The 22,732-nt window shown below is 36.9% G+C and overlaps 1 protein-coding gene across 2 annotated transcripts in view; it reads left to right on the top strand.

Annotated features, from left to right (window-relative positions):
* Exo70 (exocyst complex component 7) overlaps positions 1 to 22,732 on the top strand; it is a 340,721-nt gene that overhangs the window by 216,863 nt on the left and 101,126 nt on the right. For both annotated transcript variants that reach the window (XM_090377714.1, XM_090377715.1), the window contains 2 exons: positions 10,007 to 10,066; positions 15,547 to 15,642. In XM_090377714.1, coding sequence (XP_090233840.1) covers positions 10,007 to 10,066; positions 15,547 to 15,642 — 156 coding nt within the window. The remainder of the gene's footprint in view (positions 1 to 10,006; positions 10,067 to 15,546; positions 15,643 to 22,732) is intronic.

Genomic DNA, 22,732 nt, shown 5'->3' with positions numbered 1-22,732 from the left:
CGATGTGAAAAATCTTTTCAAGATGACAGTGTCCCATTGATCTTTTGTCCATGAAAGATGCGTTTTAGCCCAGCAAGTTGCTTCTTCCTCATTTATTGGGTCAACAGAGGCTTCTTCTTGGGCCGATAGGCATGCAGACCATGTCTTTGGATAGTTGGTGCGCTTGTTTCAACACCATCTCAAAGTCCAGTTTTAAATCAGTAGCACTAGTAGGCCGATTACAAAGTTTCAAATGTCCATCTCGGGAAGGTGTAGTCACTCTCTTACGGCCTGATCCAGCTCTTCACTTCACATCACTGGTTTCATGCTTTAATTTCGGCATCCGGGATACTGTTGACTGGTGGCAGCCTATTTTATCAATGATAGCACACATAGAAAGCCCTTCCTGGGACAGAGCAACAGCTACACTTTTTTTTTCTGAATGTCAACTGAACATATGGAGCCATGCTTACACCTTTTCAAAACAGGATACTAATGAGCGTGTATACCCTTCCAACACCGTATTTATAAAAACAACTCATGCAATACCTTGCAATTACAGACTGATGCAATACCTTTGCTTTGCGACAAACAAAATGACTGTAATCAAAAAACATTTTGTTTTACTACAAATGTTACTTTTTTAAGGTGATACAGTTTTTTTGTCTGCCACTGTATATAATGACAGTGATTTTAAAAGATTTACAGCATGTTGTAAATTCAAATCTTCGTTTTGAAGATTTTCAAATTTGTTCGCAAAAATAGTTTCCTCATTCAATTATTATCATAGTCTGTGAGAAGCTTTAGCTTCATTTTGCTGCTAGTTCCAGATAAGTGGTCGCCTGCGTTCTACGTGGGAACACCCTTAAGCATAAGGCTGTCAGGGGGTGCTGGTTCCATACAAGGAAGTCTTTACTTTTTTCAATTAACTCAGCTATTTAAGGAAGAACTAAATATAAAATTTCATCAAAATCAGTAAAACCATTTTTGAAGCAAACATAAAAAATTTTCAAATTAATCAAGTTCCAGTCAATAGTAAAAAACAGCAATGAGTTTTCCAAACAGTGATTTCGGGGGGGGGGGGGGGGGGGGGGGGCAGGCAGTTCTGATCGGGGGTCCTAGGCAGATGTCTTTTTTGCCTGTTGGATAATGTGCCCCTATCAAGAGTACTGCTTTCTGTTATTGCTTCTCTCATGCTGGTGTGGAAAACAGTCATCTGTAACATCCAGTTGTTGTTATTTGGTTTTTAGGAGCATTAGCAACTAAGGCCCTGCGGGACTCCACTAATAACATTAGTCCAAGAAGAGCAGCACCCATTGATTACCACCCTCTATCTTCTCCCACTTGACCATCCTTTTATCCATTGTAGCAACTTACCATTAATTTGTACCATAGTCTTCCCTGCGCAACAGTGTCAAAAGCTTTCCTGAAATACAAATATATTATATCAAAATTATTTTTTGCATCCAGTTCCTTTGTAACCACATCATAATATCCTATCAAATTTTTCAGACAAGACTTTCCCTTAACAAACCCACGCTGTGTCTGAATTATTGCTGCAGCCTTGTCTAGATGATCCTGCAATGCATCTTTAACCAGTGATTCCATTATTTTACCCGGAACAGAAGTTAAACTAACTGGTCTGTAATTACTCGTGTCACCCTTCGATCCCCCTTTGTGAATTGGGAATACATTTGCACATCTCAGTCTGTGGGGACCTTCCCTGAGTCCAAGGATGTTCTCATAATTATGGATAAGGGTTTGCTTAGTTGCTTTGCCGCCTCCTTTAATATAACTGGATAGATCCCATCCACCCCAGGTGCTTTTCTTATGTTCAACTTCAACAATTTCTCCTCCACTTTGATTTCAGTTATTACAAAATCATTAAGTATCCTGCTACAATTTGATAACCTTCTGCCATTTTCAAACCTTAATAATTCCTCATGTGTGAATGTAGATGCAAAATACTCATTCAGTTTGTTTGCTATCTGAGCAGGATCATCAACAGTCGAACCATCAATGTCAAGTGGACCAATCAGATTCATCCCCTTCCTTTTAGAGTTTATATAAGTAAAGAAATCCTTGCTGGTTTTCTTAGCATCTTTTGCCACTGATTTCTTGTAATCTGCCTTCGCTTGCCTAACCTCCTTTGTGACCTGATTACAGACTAGCTTATATCTGCCATAGGCTTCTAAGTCGCTTGATAATTTATATGGATCCTATGCATTTTTCTTCTCTGTTACGAGTCTCATTAGTTCATTTGATAACCATTTAGGCCTAAACCTTGAACAATATTTCTTAATAGGTATGAAACTTTTAGTAGCATCCACGATTAATTCCTTGAATGCTTCCCACTTAGAATTTACTGTTGGTAACAGCGTCAGTTGATCCCACTGTACAGAATTTAAAAACTCTCGGAGACCACTGTACTCACCTTTACGGAAGCAAAAAACCTTTCCTTTACCCCTGATGGTAATTAAATCTTTAAGTAAATCCCACATCAGTACACTGTGATCACTGCCACTTAGTGGTTCCTTTATCTTCAAATTCTTAATACACGAATGATCACTGCTGATAACCAGATCAAGAGTATTACTTTCTCTAGTTGCCTCTCGAACAAGCTGCTGCAGAAAACAATCATCCAATAAATCCACAAAAGTCTGACTAGTGTGTGAGTGACCAACCCACAAGTTCCAGTCAATATCTGGAAAGTTAAAAATCCCCCATTATAAGACATTCCGATTTACTGGGCCCACTCTATTTCTCTGTACAATTGTTCATTATACTTATTCGAGTCATTAGGCCTATAACACACTCCTACTCTTATTTTTGCTTTCGCAGTGTTTATGTCACACCAAACTGACTCAACAGTGCACTGTTCATCTATATCAACTGGATGCACTTCTTTTGATTTTATGTTTTTCTTAATTAATAGCATAACACCTCCTCCCTTTCTATCCTGTCTATCCTTTCTATACATATTGTACTCCCCAAATTCCAGTTCAGCATTCCTTATATCTGTGTGACACCACGTCTCTGCTATCCCAACAATATCCACCTTTGATGTCTTGACCAACACTTCAAATTCATCAAATTTATTTACTATAGTTCTAGCATTGGTATACATGCAAGCATACATGCTCCTACTCCTATTCCTAGTTGCCCTAACACATCCCATATACCCACCTATTTAAGGATGACTGCCATCCGTCCCCGAAACCACCAACACCCCACGCTCCAGGTCGCTACTTATTCTAATAGAAGTTGTGCAAGAATCACCTTCACCTCTGCCTACGGCTACTGTTAAACTATTAGTCCTTGTATCCCCCCAAGCTATGAGTTTTCCGACCCACCTAACACTGCCTCGATAGCATCAGCAAATATTCTTGCACCCTTTCTATTTAAGTGTATCCCATCCCTATAGAAGCAGTCTCTCCTGTTAACAAGTACAATCCAGGCTGAAAAAAATTCTACCCCTTGAGCCTTACACATTCTTTCCAGGGCCGAATTGATCAACAAGGCTCTCATCATATGCTCCCTTCTATCGTGTCTGGACAGAATTGCAGACACTTTCAAATTCAACCCTAATTCTCGGCTTTGGTTCAACAGTGACCTGTACTTTTTAAGTAATTCTGCCGGTCTCCTACTCCTAATATCATTAGTGCCAACGTGTACAATTATATCACCTTTTGTGCCCTTAAAAGATGCTATCCGCTCTACAACGTCATCAACCTTTGCCCCTGGCAGACATACCCTGGTCCTGTTCCACCTATCCTTTTTACAAAGCTTGGTTCCCGTTTCCCTGATAAGTCTCCAACAACTACCAGTTCTTGAGGGACCAGTGCATTCTGCCTTGGGGGTTGCCGCTGTGTTGCATGATGACCAAGTGCAAGCTCTGGCATTGATGTGGGCAGCTGAGAGCCTGATGGGGTCCCTCAATTTAGATGTCCACCCTGTCCTTCAAACTCTCATATAAGCCCATAACAACGCTGAGTTGTCGCCTGATTTCCTTACACTCCTTACATCGTGCACACACACACAAAGACATCCCCCATGGCAATATCATGTTCCGTTCTAGAGAGTTCGGCAAACATTTCACAAGTTGCACATTTTTTAGGCTGTGATGTGTTGGAGAATCGTCCCCCCCCCAGTTCTCCCCTGAGTCACAGCACTCCTGCCACTTTGTGCCCGTTGCTTTGCTGCTCTAGTTTGGGGCATGATACTTTAAATTAATAAAATCAATAAATTAAATTAATTAAATGTCAATACTACGCTATCTAATAGAAACAGTGAAGCATATTACTCTATAAATTATACGTTAGAGCTACCTAGCTACCTCAATTAAAAGTTTGAATTCCCTACCATTATATACAAAAACAATGGCTGCAAGATTCGAATGAAATAATGGTTTTACATATATTAAGTATTACCTATATCTACAAAAACTGTTTATGTAACAGTTTTTCTAGATGAACAGTTTTTCAGAAATTACGTGTTAGTTTTTCTGGATGAGGGAACAACAATAATAATAATAATATTCTAAATGAGGGAACTAATTCCTGAAACTGTGCCATCTGGGTGGCAGCACTCAAATGTGACAATTAATAAGCATAGTCTGTTCTACTGGGGCAGCATTATTTATTCAAATATGTATTCATTGTGAAGTATTTCGTAATATGAGAAGTTATAATGATGTCATTTTTGCAAATTTGTGTTCCTTTTTGAATTTACTGTGTATCAAAAGATGCTTTTGCTCTACCCAATATGCGTTAATAAATTCTCACAGCATGAGGCCTTAAAGATGATAAACTACTTGAGTTCATCTTCTACATCTTTTGGCTTCTCCAATTTTGCGAAAATATTTCACTTCTAGGTTATCTAGTTTTTGGGTGCCTACTTGTGAGACCTTACAGATCATAAACTACTTTAATTCATCCTCTACATCTTTTGGCTTCTCCAATATTGCAAAAATATTTCACTTCTAGGTTATCTTGTTTTTGGTTGCCTACTTGTCCACTGATGAAGGAACAATAATTCTTGGTGTCATCTAGGTGGTGGTATCATTTAAAAGTGAGAATAAATAACAATAGTCTTATCTGCTGGGGAAGCATTATTTACTCGAAACTGCATGACTAGGCGACTCATTGTGAAGGATTCCACAATATAAAATTTTATAATAAAGATGCCATTTTTGCAAACTTTGTTTGCATTCCTTATGATTTACTGCATATTAAAATGATGCTTTTGTAATACCTAAAACACAATAGTAAATTCTCACAGTTCTGTGCCTTAACTTAAAGGCCATAAACTGCTTTAGTACCACAATGATTTAAACTTGGGGCTAGCAGCCTTTTCCTTTAGATTCCACTTTAAAAATAAATAAGGTCATGAGATTAATTATTCAATTTTTTACAAGTATATCTCTATATTGAATAAAGTACGCTAGTTATATAATTATTATTAAAAACATATTAGGTAATAATTTGAAGTTACTGCAGCTGCTCAAGTATAAATTGAGAAATTTTGGGTGTTTTCAAAATAATGATTTTGAAAACATCCAGACGTGTTGCCGTATATGTGATTCGCATTGGGTTTCTACATAAATGGAAAAATTTCTGTTCATAACTTAAAATAATTTTTAAAGTAATGTTTTAATTTTACTATGCAAAATCTGACTTATTCAGTGAATATGTTGCATATTCTAGTTGTTACTAGCTTTTGTTGCACATTGTTTTGTAGGGCAAATCCAGGTGACCGGCTTGTATTTTTTGACTTTTATAGCGTCCACATCTGGTGATGCACAGTAATTAGAAATTGATATTAAAGTACAATTTGTTTTAATTGGAAGTGCAGTTATTAAAGTACTAGTAACTACGTAAAACCAGTTTTATTAATTTTTTAATAAAAAGTCCATGTGTCTCTGAAATCAAAAATGAGTTAGTTAAACTTCCATTCATGGGATTTAGAGCCATGAAAGTTGTCATCTTTATCAATGATGAAGGCGAAGACTTTCATGGATCTGAATAAAACTGCATTTTCAGTTTTTGCCAGTAAAATAATTTTTTTACAGTTTCAAAAATTTGTTTAATCATTTAATATTAAGATAAGTAATAAAACAGCACCTCTGATTTTGTAAAATACATTAATATAAACACTTTGCTCTTTTTTTTTTTATGCCATAATGTACAAAATCAGTCCCTGCTATATCCTCAAAGCAACTGCAGGTGAACTATGCCGCGTGGGTGGGTCGGAACACGGTATAAAAAACACCTGATACTGCGCTCCATTAATTAGTGTTACTCTTGTTCTTCAAATGGGAAAAGCAGCGGACTTAAGCAAGTTTGACAAAGGCTGAATTGTAATGGCCAGATGACTGGGTCAGAGCATATCCGAAACGGCACTGCTGGTGGGATGTTCACGGTCAGCCGTGGTTAGTACCTACTGAAAGTGGTCGGAGGAGGGAAAACCCAAGAACCGCCGGCAAGGTGTTGGATAACCACAGCTGCTTGAGGTGAGCGAAGGCTCTCCCAGGTGGTATGTGGTAACAGAAGGGCGACTGTGGCGCAACTAGCCAGTAAGTGGAATGCCGGTGATGGGACTAAAGTGTCACAACACACAGTACATTGAACCCTTCTAAAAATGGGGCTCCGTAGCTGCAGGCTGCTCCGAGTGCCCATGCTAACCACGATTCACCGGCGACAGCACGTACAGTGGGCACGCAAGCATTAAAACTGGACCTTGAGTGATTGGAAGAAAGTTGTTTGGTCTGATGAATCACATTTCCTGTTGCACCATGCGGACGGCTAGGTACATGTGCATTGTTTACCTGGGGAAGTGATGGCATCTGGATGCACTGTGTTATGAAAACAAACCAGTGGTGTCATGCTTTGGGTGTGTTCTGTTGGGATACCCTGGGTCTGGTCGTCCATGTGCCGGGCACTCTGACATCTACAACCTACCTAAACATCATTGCTGACCAGGTACACCCTTTCATGGCAACGATCTTCCGCTACCCTCTTTCACCAGGATAATGTGCCATGCCACACCACCCAGATTGTTCGAGACTGGTTCGCGGAACATGATGAAAACTTCCAGGTATTGCCCTGGCCTCCAAATTCCCCAGACATCAATCCCATTGAGCATCTGTGGTTTGTGTTAAAATAGCAACTCCGATCTGCAGCGTCTCAACCACAGACCTTACAAGAGTTAAAGGATCTGTTGGTTACGTGTTGGTACCAGATACCACAAGACATTTAGAAATATTGTAATGTCCATGCCTTGCTGGGTATGAGCTGTTTTGGCTGCATGTGGAGGGCCAACATCATATTCGGTGTGTGGTCATAATGTTTTGGCTCATCGGTGTATATGGGTCAATACATTTTCTGACTTCCTGAGGCCCAAAACTAGGGGTTGACTTATATCCATTTGTACTTGAGTATTTATGATAAATTTAAAAACTAAATCAGCAAACAATTAATGAGATAGAATTCCATAATTTGAAACAGGAGACAGCAAATGGTCAATAATAAAAGTCATAAACTTGAAATTGGAAATATATATTATAAATATGCAGTTATCATAAAATTTCTTGTTAGTAATTTAGTTTGTAATAACAATTTATATATTGACTTTCTGGTTACAAAGTAATCTAAAAAAATGTGTATTTTACATGAAAAAGGTATTTTAGATAGTTTCAAAGGTAATAGTAAAATTGATCGTAGGGTGTATAAGCTATACAGAGATGTTCATGCAGATATTCAGTGAGCCAGATCCTTTACGTTAGTAATAGAACTAATGTAACAATTTGGCCATTTATAAATACAAGGATCTAGCTAGAAAGTTGCATTTAGAGATGTCTATAATCTAATGTGTTCAGTTGGAAGAATAAGAGTTACACCTGTCCCCAGTCATTTATTGATATAACTTCCTAGCTAGATACTTGTATTTATAACTAATTTCATATGAAAAAACTGAAATTTTTTTGTAGTGACAAGCTGTCACTACCAAAAAAATTTGTCCAGTGTAATTTTTATAATTATTATGAATACTCTTAATCTATTATTGTAATAATTTTATTATAGTGTTATTAAATATATATATATATTTTATTAAAATCCCAAACACGAGCGATATTAGAACCTTTGGTAATTAGTAGTGCACGGGCTGAATGTTGAGAAGATGAAAGAAGATACTTATTGCCATTAGACTTAAACTTCTGTAGATTGTAATTTTCAGGAAATATGTATGAAAGAAGGTCGTTCTAAAAAACGGAAGCTGAATGAATAAATGAGGAAGAAGAAAAGTTGGTTCTGTGAGTTTGAAGTTGGACAGTAAAGGACCATTGACTGGTTGCAGCACATGTTTGGACTGGTTTGGAAAAGAAAGAGAGAGAGAGAGAGAGGAATTGTAGAAGCCAGTTCAGAAGAATAGTGCCCATGGAAGTGTCGTTAGAAAAGGCATGCAACAGAAACAGGATGTCTATGAGACAGAGAGTGGAGAGACTCTGTTAGAGATGAGTCTTTAATTAACCTAACTGCTTTAATTAACCTCTTTTCAGTGGAATCTAGAAGCTTGAGAGAGGTTTTAGGGACACCGCCCCAGATTTTGGAACAATATTCCATAATATGCAAATTTGCAGTTTGTACAGAGTAAGCAGCTGTTTGGATGAAAAGTAATGCTGAAAGTGAAAACCCGGTTTTTTAGATGCAGAGGAAGCAATATTTGTAATATGCTTATGCCAAGAGAGATTGGAAGTCAGGATAATCCCCAATAGAGTGATCTTGCCTAGAAATCAGAGTGTCATCAAAGATAGGAATCTTTTTTGTGAGATATAAGACAGGACAGTTTTAGAAGGATTGAAATCAACTAAGTTATCTTTGCCACACTGGAGAAATTTAAAAACTAAATGTGAGCTGGATGTGAGCAAATTTCCAAGCAGAAGGGAAAACACCTTTGGAACAAGAAAGTGATAAAGGTGACACTTAATTGCCTGAAGAAAGTGATAAAGGTGACACTTAATTGCCTGAAGGTCAGTATTTAAGGAATCGGTGGTGGATATTCGAGAAGTTGGAGCTGTTTGTGCAGGACAAGTTTTCTCAAACTGGAAGGTGGAATTGCAACGTGCTATCATCAACAAAACTATGGATTGGATTTCTGGTCAATGGAAGATGGTCATTAATATACAAGAGGAAAAGAGTGCGAGAAAGAACTGATTACCTTAGGGAACACTAGTATTAGTGGAGAAGTTAGAAGACAGGGCCATCTACCATCACCCACAGTGAGTTCTCAGAGAGAAAACTGGATGCACAATATAAAAAATAGTTGGCAAACCATAAGATAGAAAGCAATTGGCAAGCCATAAGATGGGCTTATTTGGAAGACCTTTATGCCAAACATGATCAGAAGCTTTTGAAATGTCAAGCAATTGCTTGAGTTTTACAAAACTCTATTGAATTTGCTCATGGGTGGATAATATTAAACCTGAATATCACCAGTGGATCAACACTGATGGAATCCATACTGGTAATCATTGATCAAATGGAAGGTTCCAGATATTTTTAAGATTTGGCAGTTAATTGATTACTCCATTACTTTAGAAATAGTTGAAATAAGTTCAATGGGATGATAATTAGATGGGAGGGATTTGCCACTCTTTTTTAGGAAATGGCTGGATGTGAGCAAATTTCCAAGCAGAAGGGAAAACACCTTTGGAACAAGAAAGTGATAAAGGTGACACAGAACAGGAAGTAAGTTCAAGGAGCACAGGTTAAAATTAAATTCAAATGGAAATTTTAATTAAATTTCTTTGTTAAAAATTTCTGTAACTATTAAAACTCCTTAGCAGGGATTGTGATGTGAGTCATGAGTTATTACTTCACCAGAGGGAAAGAGGGATAAGTTGAATTTTTCTGAAATTTTCCTGCTTTCTGTAATCATTGAGAATTACTAAAATTGTAATGTCCACTTTTCCTTACTTATTTAATTTAGTTTTATATCTCTCTCCCTTCCTCAACCATTTATCTTTTAGGATTGTTCAAAATCTGTACATGACAAGCTGCTGGGACTTATTACTAGCTTGCAAGTTACAGTAAGTATTAAGTTTAAGCACATAAAAGATGTTTATCTTTATCTTTTGTTTATCTAATCATAGCTGTTTTACTTGTATGTTTTTTATCCATAGTAAACTTAGCCTAGCCACATTGTATAATGGTCCTGCTTTTTAATCGAAGGGTTGTAAGTTTAAATCATCCTGTTATATGTGAAATTGAAGTCTATAAATCAAAAACATGGGATGGATCTCCTTGAGTCAGGCGGAGGGATTAAGATCAACACAGGACATAGTGTTTCTGATACCATTCAATTAAGATTACAGTAAGTTTGGATGACTTAAATCTTTTGGATGGCCTGGTGTGTTATCCAGTAGTAATAAAACTTTGAAATCTAGATTTTCCACTTTAAATAGTTTCCCACAGTTGGCACAAAACAACTTAGAAACCATTCTTTAAATAAATTAGCAGTTACGAAGCTTTTTAATTTACACATTTCATTGCATGAGGATTAGAGGATCTATAAAAAAAGTAATGTTACATGCATAATTGCCTACAGCCTGCTAGGGGTATGAGGTCCTCACTTTTAAAAACTGCAAAAAAGTAATGTTACATGATCTTTTGCTGCCCTTAAACCTGGTGCAGTTTTCTCTTTTTTGAAATAAATGTTCTGTTGGGCATTTTTTTTTTTTTTTTTTTTTTACCAAAGACTTGTCTCATCGGCATCGAAAACTTGGTGTGGTGTGTATCCATGCTCCAATAATTTTTTGGAATTCCTCTGCATAGGCTGCCGTAATTGAGTGGTCAGGCACAAGATGCATTAGTACGTGTGTATTGAGTGACCGGGGTTCAAACCCCTGACTGCTAAATATAGCACTGTTTCTTGTATTCTCTCTACATTGTGAACTCCTGACTGTGTGGTCATCCAGAGTATAAGCTAAAAATTTATTTATTATTTCTTGGCAGCTTCATTATCAGCTGATGCACTTTCCCCTTGAATTCTTTATGTTCTGTAATGAGAAGCAGTTTATAAATCGATCAAACCAACCTTTACTGGCAACAAACTCTGGGTTAACAGAAGATTCTCGATTTTCTTTTAAATAGTTATAAATTTTTAGTGCCTTATGTTTAATTACATTGCCATCTAATGGGATTCATGTTTTACTGCTATCGTCAATCCAAATACGCAGTGCTTTTTCCATTTTTTTCAATTATTGATGTTCAGGGACAAGCTGTCATATTTGCGGAAAGGAAAGATCCTGCAGCAACAGCAGTTCTAATTTTCTGTTCATTTTTCTTTGTGGTCTGGATTGTTGCTTCATTTAAATTTAAACTTTTGCAATGTATGATAGTTTTTTTCCCTTTTTTAAGATGATCCAAAATTTGTATTTTTGATTCTAGAGAAATAAAGTTTCTTTTGAGAGGTGCTCTTTTGCTTTAATTAGGGCTGTAATTTAATTCACAACAAAGAAATATTCCAATATGGTTCTTAAGAACAAAGTTTGGTAATACATAGCTGGAAAAATGTATAAACGATCAAATAAAAACCAAAATAACCTTACAAAAACCTTACAAGTCATGAACTGCGCTCTTCAAAGTCACAATTTTTGCAGCTCAAACAAGCACAAGTTCAGTAACACAGAACCTAACATGGGGATTTCCCAATATATATATATTTTTTTTTTTGCATAATGACTAGCGAGTCAACAGTGGGGATTCACAAAAAGAACAGAAATGTTGAAAAATTACATCCAACATAATAGCAGGGTTTTCGCTGCCACAAAAGCTCAAAAATGTCATGTTATGCAAGGTTTGCCACAATTGTGTTTGCTAAAAGTGAAATCGTGTTATTTAATTACCATGTTGTGTGAGGATTTCTGCAATTTACCAATCATGTTAGAGCAAAACCATGTTGTAGAAGTACCGTGTTATACAGGGATTGCCTATATTTAATAGCAGAATGTGGTGAGGGGCAAGAGTATATGGTGGCAGAAGAATTACTGCTGGGAATATAGTAACATCTATTTCTTTTGCAGGTCGTAAACATAAAAGTGATAAGTTCTTGTAGAATTTAGCAGTATGTTAGATATTGTGAAGTTTAGTGATATTCGTTTTTTTTTTTTTGTTTTTTTTGTGTATTTTTTATACATTATTAAAATTTGTGAAAGTTACCGTAGTATATGAGTATATAAGTGTGTGGTTGTGTGCAGTTTTATTTTTTGGTGTCAAAAAATAATGCTTGCAACAAAAATTTGCTAAGTTATTAGATGCTTTGTCTACATTATTATAATCAACTCACTCTATAGTACTTTGTTCTCTTTGCATAGTTTTTGAAACTAGTAGATGTAGTTCTTGGACATATGGCAGTATTCTGAGAAAAGTGTCACAAATCATAAATTGATACAATTTAAATTGAAACAACTCTTCCTATAGAAACGGTGATGTAATAAGGGATTATGTTCCTGACTATGGGTTTGTTATGTAATTTTTTATACATATGAGTACAAAGAGCATATTTAATCAACTTTTAATTTTATATAAAGCACAGTAATAATGTTTAGAATCTTTTTACAAGCATTAGTTGCAGTCTGATGGTGCTACTTAAGTCTTACTAATCCATTAAAAATAGTAAAAGTTTCTTTTTAATTGGCTCACCTCTGAAATACTTAAAATAATATCACTTCTGAATTAATGTCAGTATTGATTAATGAAAGTTTTTACCTTGATTCTTAATTTTTGAATTGGTTTGGGCCATACTCTATATCAGCGTTTCTCAAACTGTGTTCTGTGAAATGTGAACAAGTGTTCCGAAAAAAATTGTAATTAATAATTTAAAAAAATAATAATAAAATAAATAAATTTTGCATATTTGTAGCATACACCACTTTTGTATCATTTATAATATTTAGCATAATTTTTTTTCAGTTATTAATATACTGGCATAGACTAATAATCAAATACACCATGGAACACTTTATTTTGGTGAGCTTTGCATAGAGAATTATGCATAGAGGTAATGACATCTATGAAAAAGTAGCAATGTGGTGATCTAGTATGCCATTCATATGTGATTTAGCCTGGAGTATACAGGTTGAAATAGAGGAGGAAGCGAACCGATATCATAAATAAACTCACTTCCTTGTATAAATTTTTTTTGATGATTATTATTATTAAAATATGTGATCATGGATTGTTAGTTAAAAAAAAAAAGGAATTTTAAAACGAGAAGCAAAGTACTTCTAGTAGTGCAACTGTGGTCGATGAAAACGAACACAATATTGTCACACTTCAAAGTGAGAATGAACAGTCGCTGCCTTTTGTTCCGGTGCCTCCATAGCCAAGTGGGCAGGAGCAGCAGTGCGTAGCACGCACTTCTTGATTAGACTGGGGTTCGAGCCCATGACCACCAAATACGGAGGATGCGGAAAGGTCAGGGAATGACCACCGCATATCCCCGGAGCAATATGGCCTTAATTGCTAATGCTCTAGAGGAAAAAACAAAAAAAAAGGCCTTTTGTTCCCCAGAAATCCAAAGTGAAAAAACAGGAACCAACTAATAAAAGACCAAAATGAAAGTATAATGACAGTTATTTGCATTTTGGCTTTACATGTGTTGGAAATAAAGATGCTCCTGATGCACAGTGCACCATATGTAAAAAAAATATTAGCAAGACTGCTTTGGCTCTCACTAAACTTGTGTTCATGAATGTTCAGTGAATATATTATTAGACGAAAAGTGTTCCATGACTAAAAAAGTTTGGGAAACACTGCTCTATATTTGCAGTTCTAGGGTTTAAACAAAAAAAAAAAAAAAAGCAACAACAACAACACATGATTATGGTGTCTGGAAGAACTTTCAGTGAATTCAGAACAGCTTGAGATTTTGTTGGACTTATGTGAGGAATCTTTGTGTTAGAAGTAGAAAATGATAAAATCCTCTAATAATTTGTCTGATTCTTCTTAAATTTGTTAAAAATACCTATTCCATAACACCAGATGGAAGTTTTTCTTGACCAAAAGAAAGTTTTTTCACGTTATTTCCTCTTATTTGTGTGTCATAAGAGCAAGAGTTAAAATGTCATCATAATTTACTGTACTCAGTCCATTTAATTTCTTAAACACTTCGGCCAGGTCTCCTTTACAGTGCCTCGTTTCCAGATGGTGCAATTTGCAGAACTGAAGTCTTATTGTTATCGAGAGAGAGAGAGAGAGAGAGAGAATCCTTTTGTGCCTTTTCAAATCTTGTTGCTCTTCCTTGCACAGGTCTGAAAGATCTACTTCCTTTCTAAAATGAGGCTTTCAGATAAGTGTGACAGCATGCCTGAATTAGCACTTTCAAGGAAGATGGACTGGTCATTCGGGTCCCATTTATTGGTCTCAGTGATCCCCGGACGTGATGCCAATGGATTGCCAAAGATGATGTCTGTTGATCGCCATTACCAAATAATGAGATTGAACTGACAGCCAGAATTGCTTCTGCTGTACGAAAAGTAATCCCTGAAACATTGCTTAAAATCTAGGAGGAACTTGATTTTCGGGGGGATGTTTGCTGAATAACTACTGGTGCCCATATTGAAAATTCGTAGCTGTAGATCATTGAAACTTTAGGTGTTCATCTTTAATTTGATATATTTTTCTTCTTTCGGTTCTTAAAATTATAATTGTTAATCTACTCTGTAATAACCCTGTATACATTACATATTTGCTGTGATGACAGTTGAGAAAATCAGGAAAAAACATTTGTATCAGTTTATCATTATAACCAAATTAAGGGTTGAAAAACAAAAACACAAAAATGCTGAAAAAGAATAAATTGTATCAGTTTATCATTATAACCAAATTAAGGGTTGAAAAACAAAAACACAAAAATGCTGAAAAAGAATAAATTGAAAAAAAGCTGTTATATAACAATTGCCTCTGTTCACAGTATCATTTTTACATGATAAATTAAAAACAAAAACTTTTGATATGTATCTAATATACAAAAGATAGCATCACCTTTATTATTATTATTTCATATCAGGGAAATGCTTGTGCTTCAGATAATAAACATCATTGAAGAATTCATCTCTGCTGATGAAAATGAGGATATTGTATCCATTTCCCCTATGCAGAATAATGCATGCTTGCTGTGGAGGTAGTTAATACTCTTATAACGTTTTAATGATGCATCAGTTTAAAACATGTCTACACATGGCTAGCAAGTTCAGTGATACATTTTACATTGAAGTTTAAAAGAAGAAAAAAAATCATATTACCAAAAACCAAACTTATATATAAAAAAAAGTAAAAACCAAAATCATATATTCAAAAATTACATAATTCATTGTAGTTTGATGAAGCACTCAATGATAGCACAAAGTTCTTTACATTTCACTTTTTTTTTTTTTTTATTAAAGATCCGGATTTTCCTTATCTTTATATTTAATATGTTGAAGCTGTTTACTGTGTTATCATTTTCATTTTTAGATTATTAAATGTCTTGCCATAGTTATTATATATATATTTTTCCCTTCTTAAGATAAATAAAGCATTGGAAGAATTTGTGGATAGCATCAAAAATGATCCTGATACAAAATTACCTAAAGATGGCACAGTACATGAAGTGACTAGTAATGTAAGTATTTATACCTCTGGGTAGTACCTTTGCATTTGTATATTCTATCAAAATATTTTGTTTGGTTTCTCAAAAATTATGAGCAATCATATTTTCAAAATTCTCTCTATATGAAATAACATCATGGTAAGAATAAATTCAGTTTAATTGGCTGAAGAGAATGATGTATAAGTGGAATTTGTTAATTCTCCTTAGCAACTAAAAATTAGCTAGGGAGATTAACATCAGGAGATGCCAGTTACATTATCAGAGAATAATACCCCATTAAAAGTGATACTAAGGATAAAACATGCTCTAAGATTAAATGTTGTGTTACAAATATAAGCAGGTCATCATGAAAGTCTGATTCTGCAAAAATCCCCATATTTCATTTTAGTGTCATCTAGAATATGAACACAAAAGTTTGCATCCTGTTTTGTTAAAGGTTATTACTAGGGGCATTCAATAAATTAGCATTAGTAGAGGCATGTAATGCAAGTGAGCAAGCTTATATAGTATCATCCAAAAAATAAGAAGTAAAAAAAAAAAAAAAAAAACCCTTCCCATTTCACCCATCCATTCACTTGAAATGCTAGTCCAGTTCTGCATTGAACTTATTTATGCTTTCGACCTCCAGTACAACATATGGAAGTTTGTTCCGGATATCAACCACTCGCTGGCTAAAGGCAAATTCCGCACATCTATTCTACAGTTGTAATTTGAATTCATGTCCCCTTAGGTGAGTAATCTGAGCAAGAATCCTGTCAGCATTGAGCTTCCTCAGACCATTCTAGGCTTTATGCACCTCAATTAGATCACTTGCAGGTACCTAGTCTCCAGATGCTGCAGTTTGCAGAACTTAAGTTGTTCTTGGTAAAAGCAACCCTTTGTCCCACTCACCAATCTTGTTACCCTTCTCACTCGTTCCAGCAGCTCTATATCCTTCTTAAAAGGAAGCCTCCAGACCTGTATGCAATACTGAAGGTGTGGCCTGACCATTGCCTTGTAGAAGGCAATGGTCAGGCCAGGGGACAATACAGGGGACAATCACCTCCTTTTCCCTGCTAGCAAAATTTTGTATATCATTGACAAGACACCATGAGCTACTCTTGCAGCCTGCCTGCACTGCTCAAAAAGCTTCATATCTAACTGCACAATTACCCCCAGATCCATTTCATTCTCTACTACCTTGAGAATAGTACCACACAGTTGATACTTTACTCTGAGGTTATTGCTACCCATATGCAGTACTTTACATTTGTCAGTGTTAAACTTCAGTTGCCATCTCCCAATCCATCAGCTCAACTTTTCTAGATCCTGTTGCAGTAGTATACTATCATTACTGCCAACCTTTGTATCATCTTCAAGCTTAGACCTTAATCCTGATATATCTTAATCAATATCATTGATAAATACGGAAAACAACACTGAGCCCAACAGTGAACCCTGGGGGACTCAGTCCATTGATTACCACTCTCTGTTTTCTTCCACTCAACAATCACGGCAAGCGATCCTACCGCATCTTTTGCCGTGACTGCACTAGCTGCTACTTCGGGGAAACCGGAAGGCGGCTCGAAAAATGCCTTTATGAACACAAGAGGGCGATCCGTTTGGCTGATGTGGAGCACTCAGCTATTGCTGAGCACGTCTGGGCAACCCACCACGACATTGACCCACACCGCAATGTCGTGATTGTGGATAAGTCCCGCCATTATCTGCGCCACGCCTGGTTGGAATCGTTAAACATCAAATGCTCCAATACCTCAATGAACAGGAACAGTGGTTGTCAAGTCCACCCTATCACCGAAGCAATACTCCTGTCCATTGACAAGCGCTGGCCACGTCCACATACGTCACAGCCACAGACTTCAACCTCAAACAATTAGCCACGCGCTTCACGTACCAGATTGGCAGTACGCGCCTCCATTCTAACTGTCATTTTATGTTTTGTTTCAACTGAAGGTTGTCTAACCAACCGAAAGCTTTGTATATTTATATGTTTCTATATATATTATTAAACCTGTTACAATTCGCTCTGAGAAAGCCGTAATTTTATTTTACCATTATTTTATCAACAATCCTTTTATCCATTGCAGCAACTTGCCCTTAATGCCATAGTGATCCAATTTGTACAGCAGTCTTCCATGTTCAAAATTAGAAAAAACTTTCCTAAAATCCAAGTATATGATATCAAAATTACCTTTTGCTTCAATTCCTTTGTGACATCTTAGTATCCAGTCAAATTTGTTAGACAAGACTTCCTCTTAACAAATCCATGCTGTGTCTGAACTATAACTGCAGTCTTGTCTAGATGATCCTGCAGTGCTTCTTTAACCAGTGACTCCATTATTTTCCCAGGAACATAAGTTAAATGAACAGGTCTGTAATTACTCATGTTACCCTTTGATCCTCTTTTGTGAATTACGGATACATTTGCACATCTCCAGTCTGTGGGGAGCTCCCCTGAGTCCAAGGAAATTTTCATAATTATGGCTAAAGGTTTGCTTACTTCCTTTGCTGCCTTCTTTAATATAACTGGATAGATCCAATCCACTCCAGGTGCCTTTCTTATGTTCAATTTCAACAATTTCTTCTTCACTTTTTTCTCAGTTATTACAAAAACATTATCTCTGCCAGAGTTTGATAAGCTTCTGGCCTCCACTTGCTTAATGGCTTCCTTATATGTGTGAAGGTAGATACAAAATACTCATTCAGTTTGTCTGCCAACTCAGCAGGTTCATCAACAATCAAACTGTCGATGTCAGGTTGACCAATCTGATCGATTTCCTTCCTTCTAGAGTTTACATAAGTAAAGAAGTCTTTGCTTTTTTTTTTTTTTTTTTTGCATCCTTTGCCAAAGATTTCTCATAATTTGAATTTGTGGCTTGATTACAGAGTACCTTATATCTACCATAGTCTTCGGTGTAACCTGATATTTATATGCATCCCATGCAATTTTCTTCTCAGCCACAAGTCGCATTAGGCACCTCCGTAGCCAGGTGCGCAGGAGCAGCAGTGCGTAGCACATGCTTCTTGATTAGACTGGGGTTCGAGCCTGTGACCACCAAATACAGAGGATGAGGAAAGGTCAGGGAATGACCACCGCATATTCCCGGAGCAATATGGCCTTAGTTGCTAATGCTCCTAAAAACTGAATAACAACAACAACAAGTCGCATTAGTTCATCTGCCATCGATATAGGCCTAAACCCTGAACAGTATTTCTTAGTTGGTACAAAAAGCCTAGTAGCTTCCAAGATTACTTCCTTGAATGCTTCCCATTTAGAATTTGCTGTTGGTAACATCATCAATTGGTCCCACAATATAGAATTTAGAAACTGTCTGAGACTACCATAGTCACCTTTACAAAAGCTAAACCTTTCCTTTTACTCCTGATGGTAGTTACATCTTTAAGTAAATCTCACATCAGCATACTGCAATCACTGCCACCCAGTGGTTTCTTTATCTGCAGATTCTTAATGCATGAATAATCACTGCTGATAATCAGATCAGCGGTGATTACTCCCTCTGGTTGCCTCTCGAACATGTTGCTGTAGAAATCAATCATCCAATAAATCCACAAAAGCCTTGCTAATGTGTGAGTGACCAACCCACAAATTCCAGTCAATATCTGGGAAATTAAAATCCCCCATTATAAGACTCTGATTTACTGGCCCACTCTATTTCCCTGTACACTTGTTCATTATATTCATCAGAGTCATTATGCCTATAACGCACTCCTACTTATTATTTTGCTTTTCCAGTGCTTATGTCACCCCAAACTGACTCAACTTTGCACTGTCCACCAATGTCAACTGGATGCACTTTCTTAGATTTATGTATTTCTTAACTAAAAACATAATTCCTCCTCCCTTTCTATCGTTTCTGTTCACGTTGTACCCCATAAACTCCAATTCTCTATTCCTTATATCTCTGTGACACCACATCTGTGATATCCCAACAATATCTGTCTTTGATGTTTTGACCAACATCTCAAATTCATCAAATTTATTTCCTCAACTCCTAGCATTGGTGTACACACAAGTATGCATGCACCTGTTCTTATTCTTAGCTAACCTAACACAGCTCAGGTATTTACTTGTTCTGCGATGACTCCCAGCAGTTTCTGAAATCACCCACACCTTTTTTTCCAGGCTGCATTCCAGTAGAAACAGTATGGCACCTCCATAGCCAGGTGGGAAGGAGCAGCAGTGCATAGCACACACTTCTTGATTAGACTGGGGTTCGAGCCCGTCACCACCAAATAGGGAGGATGCGGGAAGGTCAGGGAATGATTACTGCATATTCACTGAGCAATATGGCCTTAGTTGCTAATGCTCCTAAAAACCAAATAACCAACAAACAAAACAATAGAAACAGTGAATCAATAGAATCACTTTCACCTCTGCCAGCGGCTACTATTAATCTATGAGTCCGTGTATCCCCTCAAGCTACAAGTTTTCAGACCCACCTAACACTGACTCGATAGCATCAGCACCCTTTCTATTTAAATGTATTCTATCTCTGTAGAAGCAGTCTCTCCTGTTAACAAACACAGACCATGCTGAAAAAAATTCTACCCCATGAGCCTTGCACAATCTCTCCAGGGCCTAATTGATTGACAAGGCTCTCATCATATACTCTCTCCTATTGTGTCTGGGCAGAATTGTAGACACTTTCAAATTCAACCCTAACTCTCGGCATTTTTTCAACATTGTCTCGTACTTGTTTAGTAATTAGCCGTTCTCGTATTCTTAATATCATTATGCCAATGTGTACAACAATATCACATTTTGGGCCCTTAAAAGATGATATCTGCTCTACAATGTCATCAACTTTTGCCTCTAGCAGACATACCTTGGTCCTGTTCCACCTATCCTTTTTGCACAATATATTTCCCATCTCCCTGACAATAGAGTCACCAACAATAAGTAGCTCCTGTGGGACCAGCGCATTCTGCTCTGAAGATTTCCGCTGTGTTGCCTGATGCGCAAGAGTGAACTCTGGTGTTGTTGGGCAGCTGAGAGCTTGATGGGTCCCCCATTTTAAATCCTTTGAGGGTATCTACCCTACTCTTTAAACTTTCATAGATGCCCATCAAAACCCTGATTTGGTGCCTAATTTCTTGACACTTTCTGCACCTAGCATGCACAAAGATGGTGCCTCCGTAGCCAGGTGGGCAGGAGCAGCAGTGCGTAGCACACACACTTCTTGATTAGACCGGGGTTCAAGCCCTTGACCACCAAATACGGAGGATGTGGAAAGGTCAGGGAATGACCACCGCATATCTCCGGAGCAATATGGCCTTAGTTGCTAATGTTCCTAAAAACCAAATAACAAACAAACAAAGGCACAAAGACAGCCTCCTTGGCTAGATTATGTCCTGTTCCAGAAGTTCTGAAAACATTTCACTAGTTGCACATTTTTTTAGGCTGTGATACATTGGAGAATTTCCCCCTTTGGTTCTCCCTTGAGCACTCCTACTATGTGCACATTGCTTTGCTGCTGTAGTCTAGGGCATGATTTCCGTTTAAATATGATTTAATTAATTAACAATGAAAATTAATAAGGTTAATAAATTTTATTGATTAATAGACTATACTATACTACACTCGACTCTATAATACTATACTATGCTAATGCAGTGATATGTATTACACTATCTAGTTTTATGTTATACCTTAAGCTGTCAAGTTTGAGATTATACTATCAAGTTATGCTATACCGTAATTATCACAGTGTTAAATTAGTTTTATCCTTAGCTAAATACAAAAGATATATGCCAAAAAAGTGATTAAAACCTTCGAACTACTTATTCATTACAATTAAAACCCTACTATTCTTCAGCGCTACTTGTTATGTGCTACGATATTCGTACCCGAAACTCCGACACAATAGCGGTACGTGTATCGAGTTGTAACTTACTAGCTAAATAAAAAATAAGCTAACGCATGCTACTAAGTTTATTTAATCTATTTGTAAAACATAAATTAATCTCTTAATTAATCAAAAATATGATAAAATGTGTAAGAAAAACTTATTGTTTGCAGGAGCTCAAGAAGTCTCTCTCTTCACATTTATAATCTCGTTCCCCTTATCTAAGGTACTTCCCATAATTATATTTCAATGATTCATGATTTATCATGTTCCTGCTGACCGGGCTAGCCAGGTGGGTAAAGTGCCTGCCTGGCAACCCAATGGTCACGAGTTTGAATCCCGCCTTGGGCTTGGATCACAGTAGAAAATGCAAAAACCTTGGGAGGTGCAATGTGGTCACAGAAGCCGATGCGCCAGCAACTAACAAAAAAAAAAAAAAAAAAAAAATCATGTTCCTGCATATCTCAACTTGAATCATACTAATTTTGATCCCACTATGTTTTTAGTTTGTGCTGCTGTTACCGAAAGAAGGATGACACCTGTATCAAATTATGGATTTGTGAAATTGGAGCATCGTTCAGTCATCAAGTTTCTCACCAAAGAAATAAATGGGCCAAAGACCATTCATGAAAGAATGGTAGCTGTGTATGACAGCGGTGCACCTTCAGAGTACCAGGTGAAATTCTGGTCAAAACAATTCAAGTGGGATAGAGTGTCCATCGATGATGAACCACCTCCAGGAAGGCCTGTGACAGTGATCACTCCAGAAATGTGCCAGGTTGTGGAAACACTTGTGCTGAATGACAGACATTTAAAGGTGTCCCAAATCTCTTGGGAATATGACATATCTGTGGGAGCAGTTATAACCATCCTCCATGAACATTTGGGGATGACTAAGGTCAGTGCAATGTGGGTCCACAGGTTTCTGAACCCTGTGCAGAAGTAATTCAGAGTATGGTGTTCTGAGAAGCTAGAGCTTTATGGAAGGGATTCTGAAACTTTCATCTCCAGAATTGTTATGGGTGATAAAACATGAGTTCATCACCCATAACAATTTGGACACTACCTTCAGCTGACAAGATTATGGCCACCATTTTTTGGGATCCGGAGGGAATTTTGTACATTCACTACTTGGGACACAGTCAGTTAGTCACTGGGGAGTCATATGCATCTCTTCTGTATAATGTATGGGATATTATAAAGGAATCATGCTATGGAAAACTTTCCAGAGGTAT

Source organism: Mastigoproctus giganteus, chromosome 7, assembly GCF_048544385.1.
Source record: "Mastigoproctus giganteus isolate SK-2022 chromosome 7, ASM4854438v1, whole genome shotgun sequence".
In the NCBI taxonomy this organism is placed as follows: domain Eukaryota; kingdom Metazoa; phylum Arthropoda; class Arachnida; order Uropygi; family Thelyphonidae; genus Mastigoproctus; species Mastigoproctus giganteus.
This window is presented reverse-complemented; position numbering and strand designations above follow the sequence as displayed.